Here is a 14,943-nt window from a genome sequence, read left to right as displayed (position 1 = left end):
CAATATAACATTTTTTTCGATAATTTCATTTTTTAATGTCTTGACTAAACTGTACAAGTGCCATATTTACATATTAGAAAATGTTAACAATGCAAATTCTTTTTCATTCTTCTAATTTTATATTAGAAGTTCTCATTATGACTGCGTAAAATATACTTAAATATGATTTTTCTCTCCCACCTCGAGAAATGTGACATAAGGGTCAGAAAGTTGGATTGAAAAATTAATGCCCCAGGAGGAGGAGAACTCTGACCCTACATAGATGCCTGTGTAGTCCTGTCAGCATTCCTGGCAGAGGCGTCTCAGGCAATTAGCAATAAACTAACCCCATCTGAAAGAGAGAAAGCAAAGTCTGGAAGGTTGGACCACCTAGAACTGCAGAGAACCAGCATCACACCGCAGTCAGCAGGGAACAGGTCATTACAGAAATGGTCTAATCTCTGTTGATTTGGGTGTCCAAAGGAAAAAAAAATCACCCAGTTGAATATATTAACTCTTAATCCTGTTAAGTTTTTCTATCAAAGTGGGCTCTGTATTGGATTTATGGAAGCATAAAACACATCCATTTTCATCTAAGAAAATCAAATGGGAAATAATACTCATAGTTTAAAAGGGAAGTAACTCTTATGGCTTTAATTAATAAAGCTTACTTCCGTTTTTAAACACAACTGATGTCAGTAAATGATAATTTAAAATAAACATAATACGGGTTCAAGCCTGCCTGCCTGCCTGCCTACAACCTCCTTTTTTTTTTCTTTTTCTTTTTTGCGCAACACACACTTTCAAACACCCAGGCAATGCCGGGCACCCAGGCTAGTATATAAATAAAATGCATCTGCTTATACCCATAGTCATTGTTCCTGATATTCATAAATGACCTCCCCGACAACATTGCCTCTGAGATGGGTATATATGCTGATGACACTACACTCTATGGCAGACACGACAGGAAGACGAATGAACATATTTCTAAAGAAATGGCAGAAACACTAGAGGAAGACCTCCAATCTGTAGTGGAATGGGGACAAAAGTGGTTGGTCGCGTTCAATGCTGCCAAGACTAAACTAGTTTCATTCAATAATTACAAGAAACCCTCTCTACCACCCATAGCAATGGCCAACGACTCTTTATCTGAGAGTCCATCTTTCAAACTCCTTGGCCTAACGTTCACAGGAAACATGAGTTGGAACAATTACATTGAAGGCATTGCCAGGGCCGCTGCAAGAAAGGTAGGCTCTCTCTACCGTGCTAGAAAACTACTAACACCCGAAAGTATCCTGTACCTCTATAAGGCCACCATTCGCCCATGTATGGAGTATTGCTGCCACATCTGGGCTGGTGCATCTGCTACTAGTCTCTCGCTCCTTGACAAGGTTCAAAAGAGAGTCGCAAACCTGATAGGCCCTGAACTGGCATCTAAGCTTCAGCCTCTGTCCCATCGACGAAGTGTTGCATCCCTCTGCCTTTTCTACAAGTATTTTAGTGGTGAATGCTCTGACGAACTGCAATCACTTGTGCCCCCACGACGCGAGCACCCTCGACAAACCCGACAGGCTACTAAATCCCACCCCCACACTGTAGAGATCCCTAGATGTAAAAGATCTTTTTACTCCAATAGTTTCTTCCCCAGAACCGCAAGACTCTGGAATTCCATTCCAGGTCCCTGCTTCCCCAACAGTACTGACGTGCAGAAGTTCAAGTGTAACGTGAACCGACACCTTGCTGCCCAAATCCCTACATAGTACCCCAGTAGTTGTTGCCCCTGATAGTAGCCCCCTACACCAAAGTGGCAATTTGCCTTGTTTGGGGTGAAAATGTAATAAAAAAAAAAAAAAAAGTGACTACCTTTAGAAAGAGAAAACACACGGAAGGTGTGAATGAAAATGAAAAAAAATATTGCAGAACTGAATCTGATTATTCTCTGTTGCAGTTTATTTTCTTTGTTTCTCATTAGTTTCTATTATAGAGAAATGCTAAAAAGTATTGTTTTTCTCCTCCATTGTTTCAGGTCTCTTTCAGTGTTGGCTTATTTACAGTCAACCGGAATAAGATCACCTCAGTCAACATCTTCATATTCAGTATTTTCTCGAAGTCCCCCTACTTCTAGTGGGATGTTTTCTATCAGTAATTATTATGCACAACGAGAAAGGGTAAGCGTTTTTTTCCTTCTTTCATGTATCACAAGCAAAACACTACCCGGCATCTGGTGATGATTAATTTCGCCCTAAATATTCTTTTAAATGTTACATTATATATCTTTAATATAAATCTATTGTCATTTTAAAAACCATTTTCATTTAAATTACTTCTCTTGAAAATTAACATTATTTTTGGTAATTTATCATTCTTTTTATTAAACTACTTGAATTACCATTAATATCAACAAAATTATTGTATATATATATATATGAAAATAAGACAAATGAATAACACTGAACATCAATTTATTATAAGCTGTTTCAAAAATAATTATGTAAATTAGGCATACTATGTTGTATTATTGATTTAAATAACAGGTGGTAAATTAGGTGCAATGAATGAAAAAAAAACTCTTGCATTCATTTACATTTCTGTATAAGCATGAAACAATTGAATAGAAGCAAAATTGCCAAAATACACTGATATAAAGAGCAAACATTTTGTATATGTGCTAGTAAATAGGGATTGAGGGAGATCAAGCTGTTGTTAACCAAATAAGATCACATACTTTCAGTTTTAGTAATCATATTGTGGCTGTATTTTTTTTTTTTTTTTTTTTTTTTTTACAAGGTATGAAGCAACATTATGTAAAGAATTGAAACAAAACAAAAATACTCCAAGATCAAAAGCTAGCCAACAATAAGTATTAGGTGGATAAATTCAACTCGGAAACAGCAATTCTTCCTCCTTTGTTAGAAACATTGTTAATAGAATGTGAGGACTAAAGGACAAAATAAGAGTTATGAGGCTGTCAAAAGTAAACAATGTCAACTTTATGCTCCCTTATTTCATGCCAAGCTAAAGAGTCATCCTCTCCATTTAATCCAACAACCTAGAGACTGCCATGGCAGTATCAGACCCTTTGTTGGGATGAAGTACTATCCAGCTTGGGTCTAGGTAATGCTGCCTCTCTGAAACAGCTGTGAGGTATTGTGGAGAATACTGATGGGTATGTTCATAGCTAGTTTTTGTACCCAACCAGGATGTCACTTGGGTTGGCAGCTTTCTCCAATTTCCAGTCTTGTGGCACATCATTTTACAATCAGTGGGAAGCTATCTATATATTAATAACGTGCGTATGTACAGAATTTCCACAGGACCCGCTAGTTAAATAAGAATCGTTTTATATGATTTTCCAACAACAGAATATTCAGTACTTGTGTTGCACAGTGCATTGTGCGGAAACATCTGCATGTGTTGGATTGTCAACGGTAGTAGAGGCCGGATGTACAGTACACATTGATGGGGTCACAGGTTAAAGCCGTTGACATCGCAGGTGCATTGGGGAACTCGAGACTGATATAAACAAAGCGAGTAGCTTGTCAGAGGCAGAAGGAGAGAAAACAGACACACGCCTGGGTGTTGGGACACCGCTCGATTGTCCACCAACCACCGTCAACTGCCACCCTCTCTGTTCCACGTCATCGCTAAGTTTCTCGTTGCTACACACAAACAATTGATTTTAGTAGTCACAGCATTTTGGAAAAGAAGTAAAGACATTTATTTTTCTACAAGTTGTTTCGCGTCTGTTTTTGGCCGGAGAGCGCTGGGGAACGCATCACTTGTACAGTTTAATCAAGATATTAAAAAATGAAAATATTGAAAAAAAAAAAACTTATATTGTACATATCCATTATGAAATGAAGTTCTCCGGAAAAAAATTCACTTAATTTGATCAAGTAATTTTTTTTTTTTTTTTTTACAGCGAAAAAACAATTTATGATACCGATCCAAAGGTAGCCATGTTTCGATTTTTAAGGATAAAAACTATTATTTAAGATGGTGAGGAGGGAGTCGGCGTTTTAGACTGAGTTATCGCCCCGTGACATATTCTAAAGAACCCAAACATGGCTACCTTCAGCACACTGTCATAAAAACATGTTTTTCCGCTGTAAAAAAAGAAACTACTTGATCAAATTAAGTGAAATTTTTTTCGGAGAACTTCAGTCCAAAACGGATACGTACAATATAACTTTGTTCGATATTTTCATTTTTTAATCTTGATTAAACTGTACAAGTACCAAATATTCTTTCTGTATGAGCTTCGTCAAAAAAGAGATGCAACCCACACCCACTGAGTTGTCGTTAATAAATTAATATATTTAAAAAAAAAAAGTTAAGATAGTGACCCAGACTTAATCATCACGTGGAAGGTACAGATAAAACCACTGAGATTAACACAATAAATTTATTAAACTCATGTGTAGACATTGCTTGGTTAATGCATTGGCTTTGATGGTAAAAATTTATGACCTTTTGTAGTGTTACATCTGTATGAAATGCAACTGTGATAATTTGCCATGAATTTATCACTCTAATGATCCATTGTTGGAAAAAAAATAAATATATGGCAGTCACTAGTTTCTTTCTAATGAAACACAATGAAGATGAAACCTTAGATTCAAGTGTTTAATGGCTGACATGGTTTCTTCAATATGGACTTGCTGCCTGTGAGAGCAGCTTCTATATAAACATAAGTTCTGTCAGTTCCAAAGTCTACAGGTAGCTGCAGTTAAGTATATTTCTCTGAGCCATTCACTGAGTGACCAACAATAACATACAATTGCCGACTTATGATTAGTAGCTGACGCCTTTGGGTCATTAAAAATGAGATGTTTTCGGTTTCATATTGTTACACTAGAAAAGTTTACAAAGACTAATTGATTTCTTTTGTGAATATAAACTCAAAGTATAAAGTTTTCTTTCTTTTTTTAAAAAGTGATCATTATATTTTAATAATCTGTTAATTGCAAACGTAATTCAAGTAGAAGAATACTTGTCCCAGGACAGGTAAAATGAATTCCTAGAGCAAAACAGTTTTGCAGCACTTCTATGTCTTATTAAAAAGATTAAAATAAAGATATAATGCTATGAAATCCTTATTTAAATTTTGATTGAAATCCATTACATTTTTTTTTTTTTTTTTTTTTAATTACATTTTCACCCCAAACAAGGCAAATTGCCACTTTGGTGTAGGGGGCTACTATCAGGGGCAACAACTACTGGGGTACTATGTAGGGATTTGGGCAGCAAGGTGTCGGTTCACGTTACACTTGAACTTCTGCACGTCAGTACTGTTGGGGAAGCAGGGACCTGGAATGGAATTCCAGAGTCTTGCGGTTCTGGGGAAGAAACTATTGGAGTAAAAAGATCTTTTACATCTAGGGACCTCTACAGTGTGGGGGTGGGATCTAGTAGCCTGTCGGGTTTGTCGAGGGTGCTCGCGTCGTGGGGGCACAAGTGATTGCAGTTCATCAGAGCATTCACCACTAAAATACTTGTAGAACAGGCAGAGGGATGCAACATTTCGTCGATGGGACAGAGGCTGAAGCTTAGATGCCAGTTCAGGGCCTATCAGATTTGCGACTCTCTTTTGAGCCTTGTCAAGGAGCGAGAGACTAGTAGCAGATGCACCAGCCCAGATGTGGCAGCAATACTCCATACATGGGCGAATGGTGGCCTTATAGAGGTACAGGATACATTCGGGTGTTAGTAGTTTTCTAGCACGGTAGAGAGAGCCTACCTTTCTTGCAGCGGCCCTGGCAATGCCTTCAATGTAATTGTTCCAACTCATGTTTCCTGTGAACGTTAGGCCAAGGAGTTTGAAAGATGGACTCTCAGATAAAGGGTCGTTGGCCATTGCTATTGGTGGTACAGAGGGTTTCTTGTAATTATTGATTGAAACTAGTTTAGTCTTGGCAGCATTGAACGCGACCAACCACTTTTGTCCCCATTCCACTACAGATTGGAGGTCTTCCTCTAGTGTTTCTGCCATTTCTTTAGAAATGTGTTCATTCGTCTTCCTGTCGTGTCTGCCATAGAGTGTAGTGTCATCAGCATATATACCCATCTCAGAGGCAATGTTGTCGGGGAGGTCATTTATGAATATCAGGAACAATAGAGGTCCAAGGATAGAACCCTGGGGCACTCCCGCATTTATATCATATTGTTTAGATGTGCGACCGTCGAGGACTACCTGGATTTTTCTCTTATCTAAGAAGGATTTAATTATGTTAAGTATTCTACCAGTGATACCGTAAGATCTAATCTTCCTGAGGAGACCCTCATGCCATACCCTGTCAAAAGCCTTAGATATATCTAGAGCTACCGCTCTGCCTTCCCCCGCTTTGTCCAGTGATTGGTATATACGTTCAGAGATCACGGTGAGGATGTCTGCTGTGGAACGGGCTTGTCTAAATCCATATTGTTTGTCAGTCAGTAGTTTAGCATCTGTAAGATGATGGACTAGAGCATGGTTAATTATGGTCTCAAATATTTTGGCAAAAAGTGGGAGGAGGCTAATGGGGCGATAATTTGATGGGTCTGTCCTTTCGCCAGAATTCTTGAATACTGGTACAACAGAAGCAGTTTTCCAACAGCCCGGAAAGCAAGCTTCATTAAGACATTTGTTGTAGAGTTTGGAGAGAACTGGAGCTACTTCGGCTGAGCACTTTTTTAATAGCACAGCTGGGATAAGATCGGGTCCACATGCTTTTGAGGTGTCAAGGTTTTTTATGATAGCATGCACCTGAGCAGGGGTGGTTTTCAGATCGTCTAGTGTGGCGTCTGTCCGCATAGGAAAGTCAGGTAGGGGGTGGTTGGAAGGGTCCAGTGTGGAGTTTGAGGCAAACCGACTGGCAAGCATGTTAGCCTTGTCGGTTGCTGAGGAGACAACCTCGTGATTGTTGGTTAGTGGGGGAATTGTTGATTGCCCATTATTTACTACACTGTTGTAGATTTTCCAGAAGTCTCGAGTTCCTAGTTTTTGTGCTTCGATGCGCTTTTTAGTGGTTTCCGTAAATTCTCTCTTAGCTGTCGCTATTTCTTGATTCTAGGATTTAAGTGGTCTTCAGAAATTGAATCTTGCCTAATTGGTGCTTAACGACTAAGAATTAAATTTAATACAAATCTGAAGTATTTAAATTTTCAAATGGGAGGTTGTGATCATATTATGGCCTTAAGACCTTCTTAAAATCAAACTGAAATTTGGGGAATATTTTTTAATTGATGTTTAATTGTTAAAAGTGTAAAAAAAAAAAGGTATAGAAGCCCATTATAAAAAATCAAATACCTCTGATTTTTGTTAAATTTAATAATAGATCTAAGATATCAATTAATAAATATTCCCCAAAGTTCAGTTTCTTGAGCATTTAAAACATTTTAGGGGCATAATATGGGCACAACCTACCATTTCAAAATTCAAATATTTCAGATTTGCATTAAATTTTATCCATAATACCTCAGCATCAATTAAGATTCGCCAAATTTTCATTTCTTCTTTTTTAGATATTTTCTGGATTCAAGATGATGTAATACATTTTGATCAAAATTGGAATAAGGATTCTAGATATAAAATTTAGTATCATTATATCTTGATTTTAATCTTTGTAAGGGGACATAAAATTGGTGCAAAACTGTTCTGTTGAGAGAATTGGTTTTACCTGTCCTGGGACGGGTATTCTTGTTACATTATAAATTTGTGTTGGTACTTAATGTGACTATAAAGAGAAGTTTTTCCAAAATTAAACTGCCTATTTTTCATGACAATTGAAAATTGTTGTGTGTGTGTATATATATATATATATATATATATATATATATATGAAAATGTATTAAGAAAGAAAATACGAAAAGTATAAAAGTTTATAACTTTTCTTTATTGTTTTCTATTGGTGACGTGCAGGAATACAAAATAATATTATGAAAAAAAAATTTAAAAACTCTTTTTACAAGTACATAATTTTTGACCAATTCTTCAGTCTTCATCAATGTAGTGAAAGTGATGAGCATGCACAGGGAAAAGGAGAAAGGAAGAGGAAGGAGGAGGAGGTATAGCCATTGAGAAGGTGCCACGTCTGTCTTAAATACATATACATACGCGCATACACACAGTACATAAAAGAAAAATGAAAAATTAAACAGTAAATAAACATGAAGAAATGCGCCTTTAACTGTCCAATATTTTGAATTCCAACAATAGTATTTATTCCAAGAGAGAACAAGAATTCAAAGAATATAAGATGTTATGAGGAGAGACACTGTGAATTCATTTGTAAATCCACAGCTATTTTTTCGTTTGAAAAAAAGAATGAAAATGTTGTTTCCAAATTCAACTGTTTTAAGACAGAAACAAAACACTCCTTTTTATTTATTTTATACATTAATATGTACATACACATATGTATACAAACAAATACTCATATGTACAAATACATATGTATATATATATATATATATATATATATATATATATATATATATATACACGCATACATATATATACATATACTAACAAATTCACATGCACATACATAAATGTTTGCGCATATACTTACACGTAGAGACAGCTATGTATCTTAATAGCAAGTAAAATGTTAGTATTTCAACTGTAATTAACCTGGTAAAAATAATTATTATTACTAAGAACCTAGCAATGCCTACAAATTCATAATGCAGCACTGTGTGGAGCATTACAATATTTCAATATACTGTGTATATTCCGTAAAAGTATCTTTCCTTTTTCTTTTTTAAAACTTAACTATGTTTTAAAAAAAACATTTTAACATTAGATGGCAGTCAATTGTATACTTTATTTTATTTATTTTTTACAAACCTTGCTCTCTGCTGAAGATGTGAAATTTTATACTCTAACAGCTTCTTTTCTCTGACCATTTGTTTTTGACGTTTCTTCCCTATTTCCCTGACCAAGATGCAAAAATTTAAATGTAATGTGGACAGACATCTTGCTGCCCAACACTTCATCCAGTTTTCCTCCCACCCTATAAATCTCATCCTTATCACAGTAATTCCTTGCACTTCAGTGATAATATGTCTTGTTTAGGATGAACCAAATCTTTTAAAAGGAGCAGAAGGGTGAGTGCATGTTTGGCCTAATGGATACATTTATGGACTGTGAAAGTGACTATTTTGAGTTAAAATACTGTCAAATCCATTGTGGATTATTTGGACTACTTTTCTCATCTTGAGTGTTATTTACACATTTTTACGTGTATAACCTCCAACCTTCTTCAGGTGTAGCTTGTTGAATTCTAGAATTTTTCTGTTGAACTCGGGAATCTGCACAGAATTTCGAATGGAACCTCTTATTTAATCCATAGGGAGTAGCATGCTCTCATTGTATCAGTCATATTTGGCTAAAAGTCTTAAGTAATTCGCAATTATATTCTTAATATTTCTCCCGCACTGAGGCTTGAACCTTCAACCTCCAGAAGAGTGTCACTTACAACTGAATTTTACCTAATATTTTATCCGTGACACCATATATTTACAAATGCAGATTTCCACATTTGACACAAAGATTCTTGAGTTCAACAAGATACACCTGAAGAAGGTTGAAGATTTAATTGACTCATACATTATGTAAATAATAGCAGAAATCAGAATAGTGATTCAAATAATCCAAATTATCAATTCTTATCTCAAAAATTCAGAAATACAAATCTAAATCTATTGCAGTTATAGTATAACCCTAACACCCTCTCTTGTCAGAGGGCAGGGCCGCATCCATCGCTATCCTGGTTCACGGGAGCATACTTGTGATGTACTTCTGGCCGTGTTCGTCGCGGCTAGCTCACAGGACCATAGATGCAACCCAGCAGGGCTACATTCTTACTTGTCTAATGGTGGACCCCTCAAAGGTGACCAGACTCTCACTGGTCACTGGAAAATATCTTTCTGCTGCTCAGGGCACGCGAAATGTGCATAATTCTAAGTCCGTGTGGCAACATTGTCGATTTCGGTCGTCACTCTGGCTTCGTGCTGGATCCAGTCTATCTCTTTCATCATCTGGCGTCAGGGCATACCTGAAATAAACTGCATCTTCATTCAGGCCAGCAATCGAGAAAGAAAGAAAAACTCTGGTTCATTTTCGTAAAAACCAACAAAATAATTATTCAGAAATCGTTCTACACTTGTTTAAAAGTCGAGTTCCTTGATCCGAGCTTCATGATGCAGGTTGTATAACTTAAGTTCCTCTAATTAATTTCCCAGCTAAGAACAAGAGCCTTTCAACTTAGCTCCTATGAGGGTTTCGCGCCCCCCCCCCCCACCTCGCCCCAGGCGGGGTGAGAGCGATGTGGACGTCTTGATGCCAGCCAGTAAAAAGGACCCTAACTCTAAAAAGCCAATCATTTTTATAAAACTGGCCTCTTCTCCCCTTTCTCATATTGAAGATTACTTTTCCTTTTTTTTTCTCTGAACCTCTTTTTTTTCTCTATCCCATTATCTTATTCTTTTTCTTCTCTCGTGAACTCCTTTCTCTATCCCCTTATTTCATTCTTTTCATTTTCTATTTTCTTGTGACCCTCTTCTTCCTCTTTCATGACCATATCTCTCCCTAGGTTCAATTTATTTATTTGTCCAACTAACTTATCACTAGCTTGGTGGTCTGGTAGTTAAATACAACAGGTGGACCCAAATGACAACATCTCCCAGACACCAAAGCAGACCTTTTGAACCCAAGTCATTGTACCTGTCTCACTCAATTAATAGTTAAAATTCATTTTTACCAAATCCAACTAGAAAAACAATCTCTTGTTCCACGAATCCTGTTATCAGATTTTATATTTGCTTTTCATTGAAAAAGATACTTTTCTTCTCTGGTGGACAGAAATCTCATAAACATCTGTTTTTCCTTGACCAAGTGTCAGCATGCCCCCCTCTTGACCATACCTCATCCTCTCCCATCTTCATCTAGCTGTATAGGATATCTGGCACTGCCTGGGATCCCGTTACAATACAGGCAAAATGTTTCCTCATTTTTCAGTTATGGGTAAAACAGCAACTCATCTATAATTTATATACAATGAATCATTTCTAATATACACGGGGTGGAATGATAAATTTGTTGCCCTAATAAAAACACTACAGCTTTATTTTAAAACTTTCATTGAAAAATGAAGATCAATTCAGGTAACTTGAATATGTAGTAGAGCTAACATCTATTCAATGTGGCCGCCTTCAGCCTCAATCACTGCCTCGATACAGATCTGGAACTGGGAGCATACCTTTTCCACAAGCGCCGTCGGGAGCTTGGCGAACACTTGGTAGATGGCGACGATCAGGCTGGTTATGTTGATGTTCTTGACGTATGACCAAACATAGTAGTTCAGTGGGTTCAGGTCAGGGAGGCGGGGGGGGGGGCAGTAAGAGAAGGGTTAGGGTTAGGCCACCTGATTGCACCAGGAGATCAACACACTCTTCAGCACATCCAGGTACACTTTGGTGTTTACTTTCAAGCCGATTTTGAAGATGTGAGGTGGCATGATGTGGCCCTCACTTAAAACCACACCAAAGACCATAACCATTGCGCTGTGCCCTCAAGCATTGAACCGTCTGGATTTGCATTTTGAGGGTGCTGACAATGGTCCTGTTGTCATAACTTGGATTGGTAGAGAGCATAAGTTGTACAGTGGTGCACCTCCGATCTTGCTCGTTGAATATTGTGTCATTTTCAGACATCATAAAAGGCTCCTATCTCTCTTGGGATTTGTACACGACTGGCCAACTAGTAGATGTTCTGCAACAAAAAAAAAGAAAACCAGTTTTCATTAAACGGAAATGTAATCATGTCATTTCTTTGCGGGCGACAATTTTATCGTTCCACCCTGTATTATTTCAGCATTAAATAATGCAGAAGAGTTGGTATGCAAAAGATAAACCAGACTCAACTAAACTATTTTTTTTTTTTTTTAAATTGATGTATTTTATCATAAAATAATGTAATTTCTTTTAGCCAAAGCGAAGTCGTCAACGATGCCGCACTAGTAAAGACATATCGGACTCCAAGGGAAGAGATTCAGAGTTGAAAAAAATGCCAAAGGTCAATCCAGTAATAATTTATGATATTGGTCCACTTCAAATGCTCAACAAACACTTGGCTGAACATTACATGTGAGTCTATTGCTGCTTCTTTACCATTTGAACATTTTTACTCATCAACTTAAAAAATTAATGACGTTTTGTCTATCTTAGTTTGTGAATGAATGTGATTTGCATAAGTTAAGGTATGAATTTAATAAAATTCAGAGGATATATAATCCATATAACATCAGGACTGTATTCAGGAATGAGTCAACTTTCTGAAAACATTTTGTTCAAGTTCAACCTCTTACAGAAAGCATGACCAAGAACGTTATGTATATCATTTCATGTAAATCTTGAAAAATATACAGAGGTGTAACACGCTGCCCACTAAAATTTAGGCTAGAACTACATTTTTGAATGTTGTAATGCATAGACTTTTAAAAGCCAGATATGGCTGAGCATATATGGAGGTAAAAGGGAAATAATATATTCTTATTAAACAAAAGAAAAATTATAGACAGAGTGTGGATAGTATGATAACTAAAAGAAATAATGCCTATATAGTATAGAATTTAACACATGTCAACCAATAATTATAAATAATAGATTGGAGCATCATTAAAAAAACATTTATGTATATACATACCATACTAAAGCAGCGATCACTTCAGGTGGATTAAACTAGTTTCCTTCAAAGGGGAAAGTTTTGTTGGAAAATCAAATTGAATTCACAAGTGGTCCCTAGTCGTTTGTATATCCCTGTCAGGGTAAATGACGACATTAGTTTTGTAATTCTTGCAGAGGTGCCAATAATCTCCTACATTCAGCACTTGGTATTTCCAAATGGTCATCCATCTTGTACTGACCAGTGTATTTCAGTGTGTCAGTGTGATCATGCTGTATTTATATACATATATATGCAGTAATACTACACATTTAAATGAGATTAGGTTTAAACTATTCAAAATTCATACTAGAAATATTTAACTGCGTAACAGATTAAAATGTAGATTAAGAGTCGGTTCTAAGTGACAATCTTGACAATCTTTGAAGATTCAATCAGGAGAAAATAAATAAGAATAATTTAATTAACACTTCTACCCATCCCTGAATGAAAGAACAGGACAAAATATCGCTGCGCATAAAATGTAAAATAATTTGTATATATCTGGAGTTTAAAAAGATATATTGGCTGAAATGTTGTGAAACTACCAACCAAGATAAGAATAGTAATTCGAATAATACAAATTATAACTCCTTATTTCAACAATTCTGATAGAGCATATGTTTTTAAAATATGGTCTCATAATTTGTTATCATTAATATAATCTCTGTATAATTTTATTTTTCTTCACATTTAAATTTGTGTGTTCAAAGATAATTTTTTGAAATTTTTTTTATTAATCAAATATTTATTGAGTTTAAATAAGAGCAAACTAAAACAAATAAAATAATTTTGAATTCACTCTGCAAGATGTCTACACAAAGACAACATCAAGCAAATATCAAGTGTATGGTAATTATCAAACATGCTTCAAAAAATAAAAACTTATTTGAAAAAAAAACAAGCATTGAATCATATACTTTTATTATTTTTTGTCAGCATTAATCTAGAGGATATTCAAAAGATGTGCAGTCACAATGGAAATGTAGCTGCACAAGTTGGAAGAAAGGATTTGGTTCAGGTAAGTGATGTGTTTGTACATACACAGCATTTGTGGAGGAACATTTTTGCAAAAAAAATTTAGTTAAATTATTGGTTCTTATCAAGAATTCCCCCTGTATAAAAAGACAATAATAAAGAAGAAAAAAAAACTGTCTAATGTACGTGCCCCTAACAAAATGGAAATATCATTGATCAAGTAATTTTATTATTATTATAAATAAAATCATTATTAAGCAATTAATGGGAATTTGTAGGCATAACAACATAAACCTCACAAGTTTGAATGATGCTTGTTAAGATATAGTCGACAAATCGATTTTTTAAATATATCGTTTTAAGCAAAAACAATATTACATACTTGTCAAGAATAATATTATATCCAAAAAACACAAAAATTTATTGAACTGCTATTGCATTTTTAGAAAAAAAAAAAATTCGATCACTATAGACAACAAATATTGCAGTCAGGACACAAGTAATCTAAAATATTCCTTTCGGAGTTATGTCCCTTGCGTGCAGACTCCTGCTGTCTACTTTATAACATCTAAGAAAAATGCGATTTTACCCAATTTTCTGTAAAAATGACTTTTAACTATAAATAACTTTCTACTTGATGACTTTTCTTGATTTTTGTATATGTTACTATTTTCGGCATGACAATTAAGTATGTAATATTGTTTTTACTTAAAATAACATGTTTAAAAAAATTGATCTGTCGCCTGTATCTTAACAAGCAGTTTGAATTGTTGAATTATCTCCCTTTATTTTTTTTTCTTTTTAAAGATTGTTTTCAAAATGACAGACTAAACAGCCGCTTTTCAGCTACTCATAAAATTTTATTTTCTTAGTTCAAAATAAAACTACTTGATCAATTTATGTGATTATTGGAATATAATATTGTCATTTTGTGACAGTACTTTTGTTTTTTAATATAGGTAGAATTTTGGACAAGAACCAAATTATTTATGATATTCATTGTTAGACTGATGTACTTAGTAGCTCAGTAAATTTGGGACGATTTCATACATAATAAATAACTGTTTTTTTTTGGGGGGGGGGGTTGATCGCATGAAACATTTATTTGAAAGAATTATGGAGATATTATTATACATGAAGACTATTAAAATGTATAATAAACTGTAAAAGTATAATATATCCAGGGAATGACATTAAACTGCATAGAACTGTGAAACCTCGATTTGGGAGTCTTGAAGAATGTGGCAAAACTCAATCATGTTCTGCAAAGCCAAAAA

The 14,943-nt window shown here is 35.4% G+C and overlaps 1 protein-coding gene across 24 annotated transcripts in view; it reads left to right on the top strand.

Annotated features, from left to right (window-relative positions):
• Positions 1-14,943, top strand: part of LOC145252331 (GATOR2 complex protein WDR59-like) — a 220,693-nt gene that overhangs the window by 61,996 nt on the left and 143,754 nt on the right. For all 24 annotated transcript variants that reach the window (XR_013863759.1, XR_013863756.1, XR_013863755.1 and 21 more), the window contains exons 17-19: positions 2,009-2,150; positions 11,954-12,111; positions 13,628-13,709. Coding sequence is in view for 19 of the 24 variants with exons in the window: in XM_080112904.1 (XP_079969030.1) it covers positions 2,009-2,150; positions 11,954-12,111; positions 13,628-13,709 (382 nt within the window). In the remaining 5 variants the exon portion in view is untranslated. The remainder of the gene's footprint in view (positions 1-2,008; positions 2,151-11,953; positions 12,112-13,627; positions 13,710-14,943) is intronic.

Source organism: Euprymna scolopes, chromosome 1 (assembly GCF_053919585.1).
Source record: "Euprymna scolopes isolate OS-2025 chromosome 1, ASM5391958v1, whole genome shotgun sequence".
Taxonomy (NCBI): Eukaryota; Metazoa; Mollusca; class Cephalopoda; order Sepiida; family Sepiolidae; genus Euprymna; species Euprymna scolopes.
Note: the sequence above shows the minus strand (reverse complement) of the source record. Positions and strands in the feature narration are given on the sequence as shown.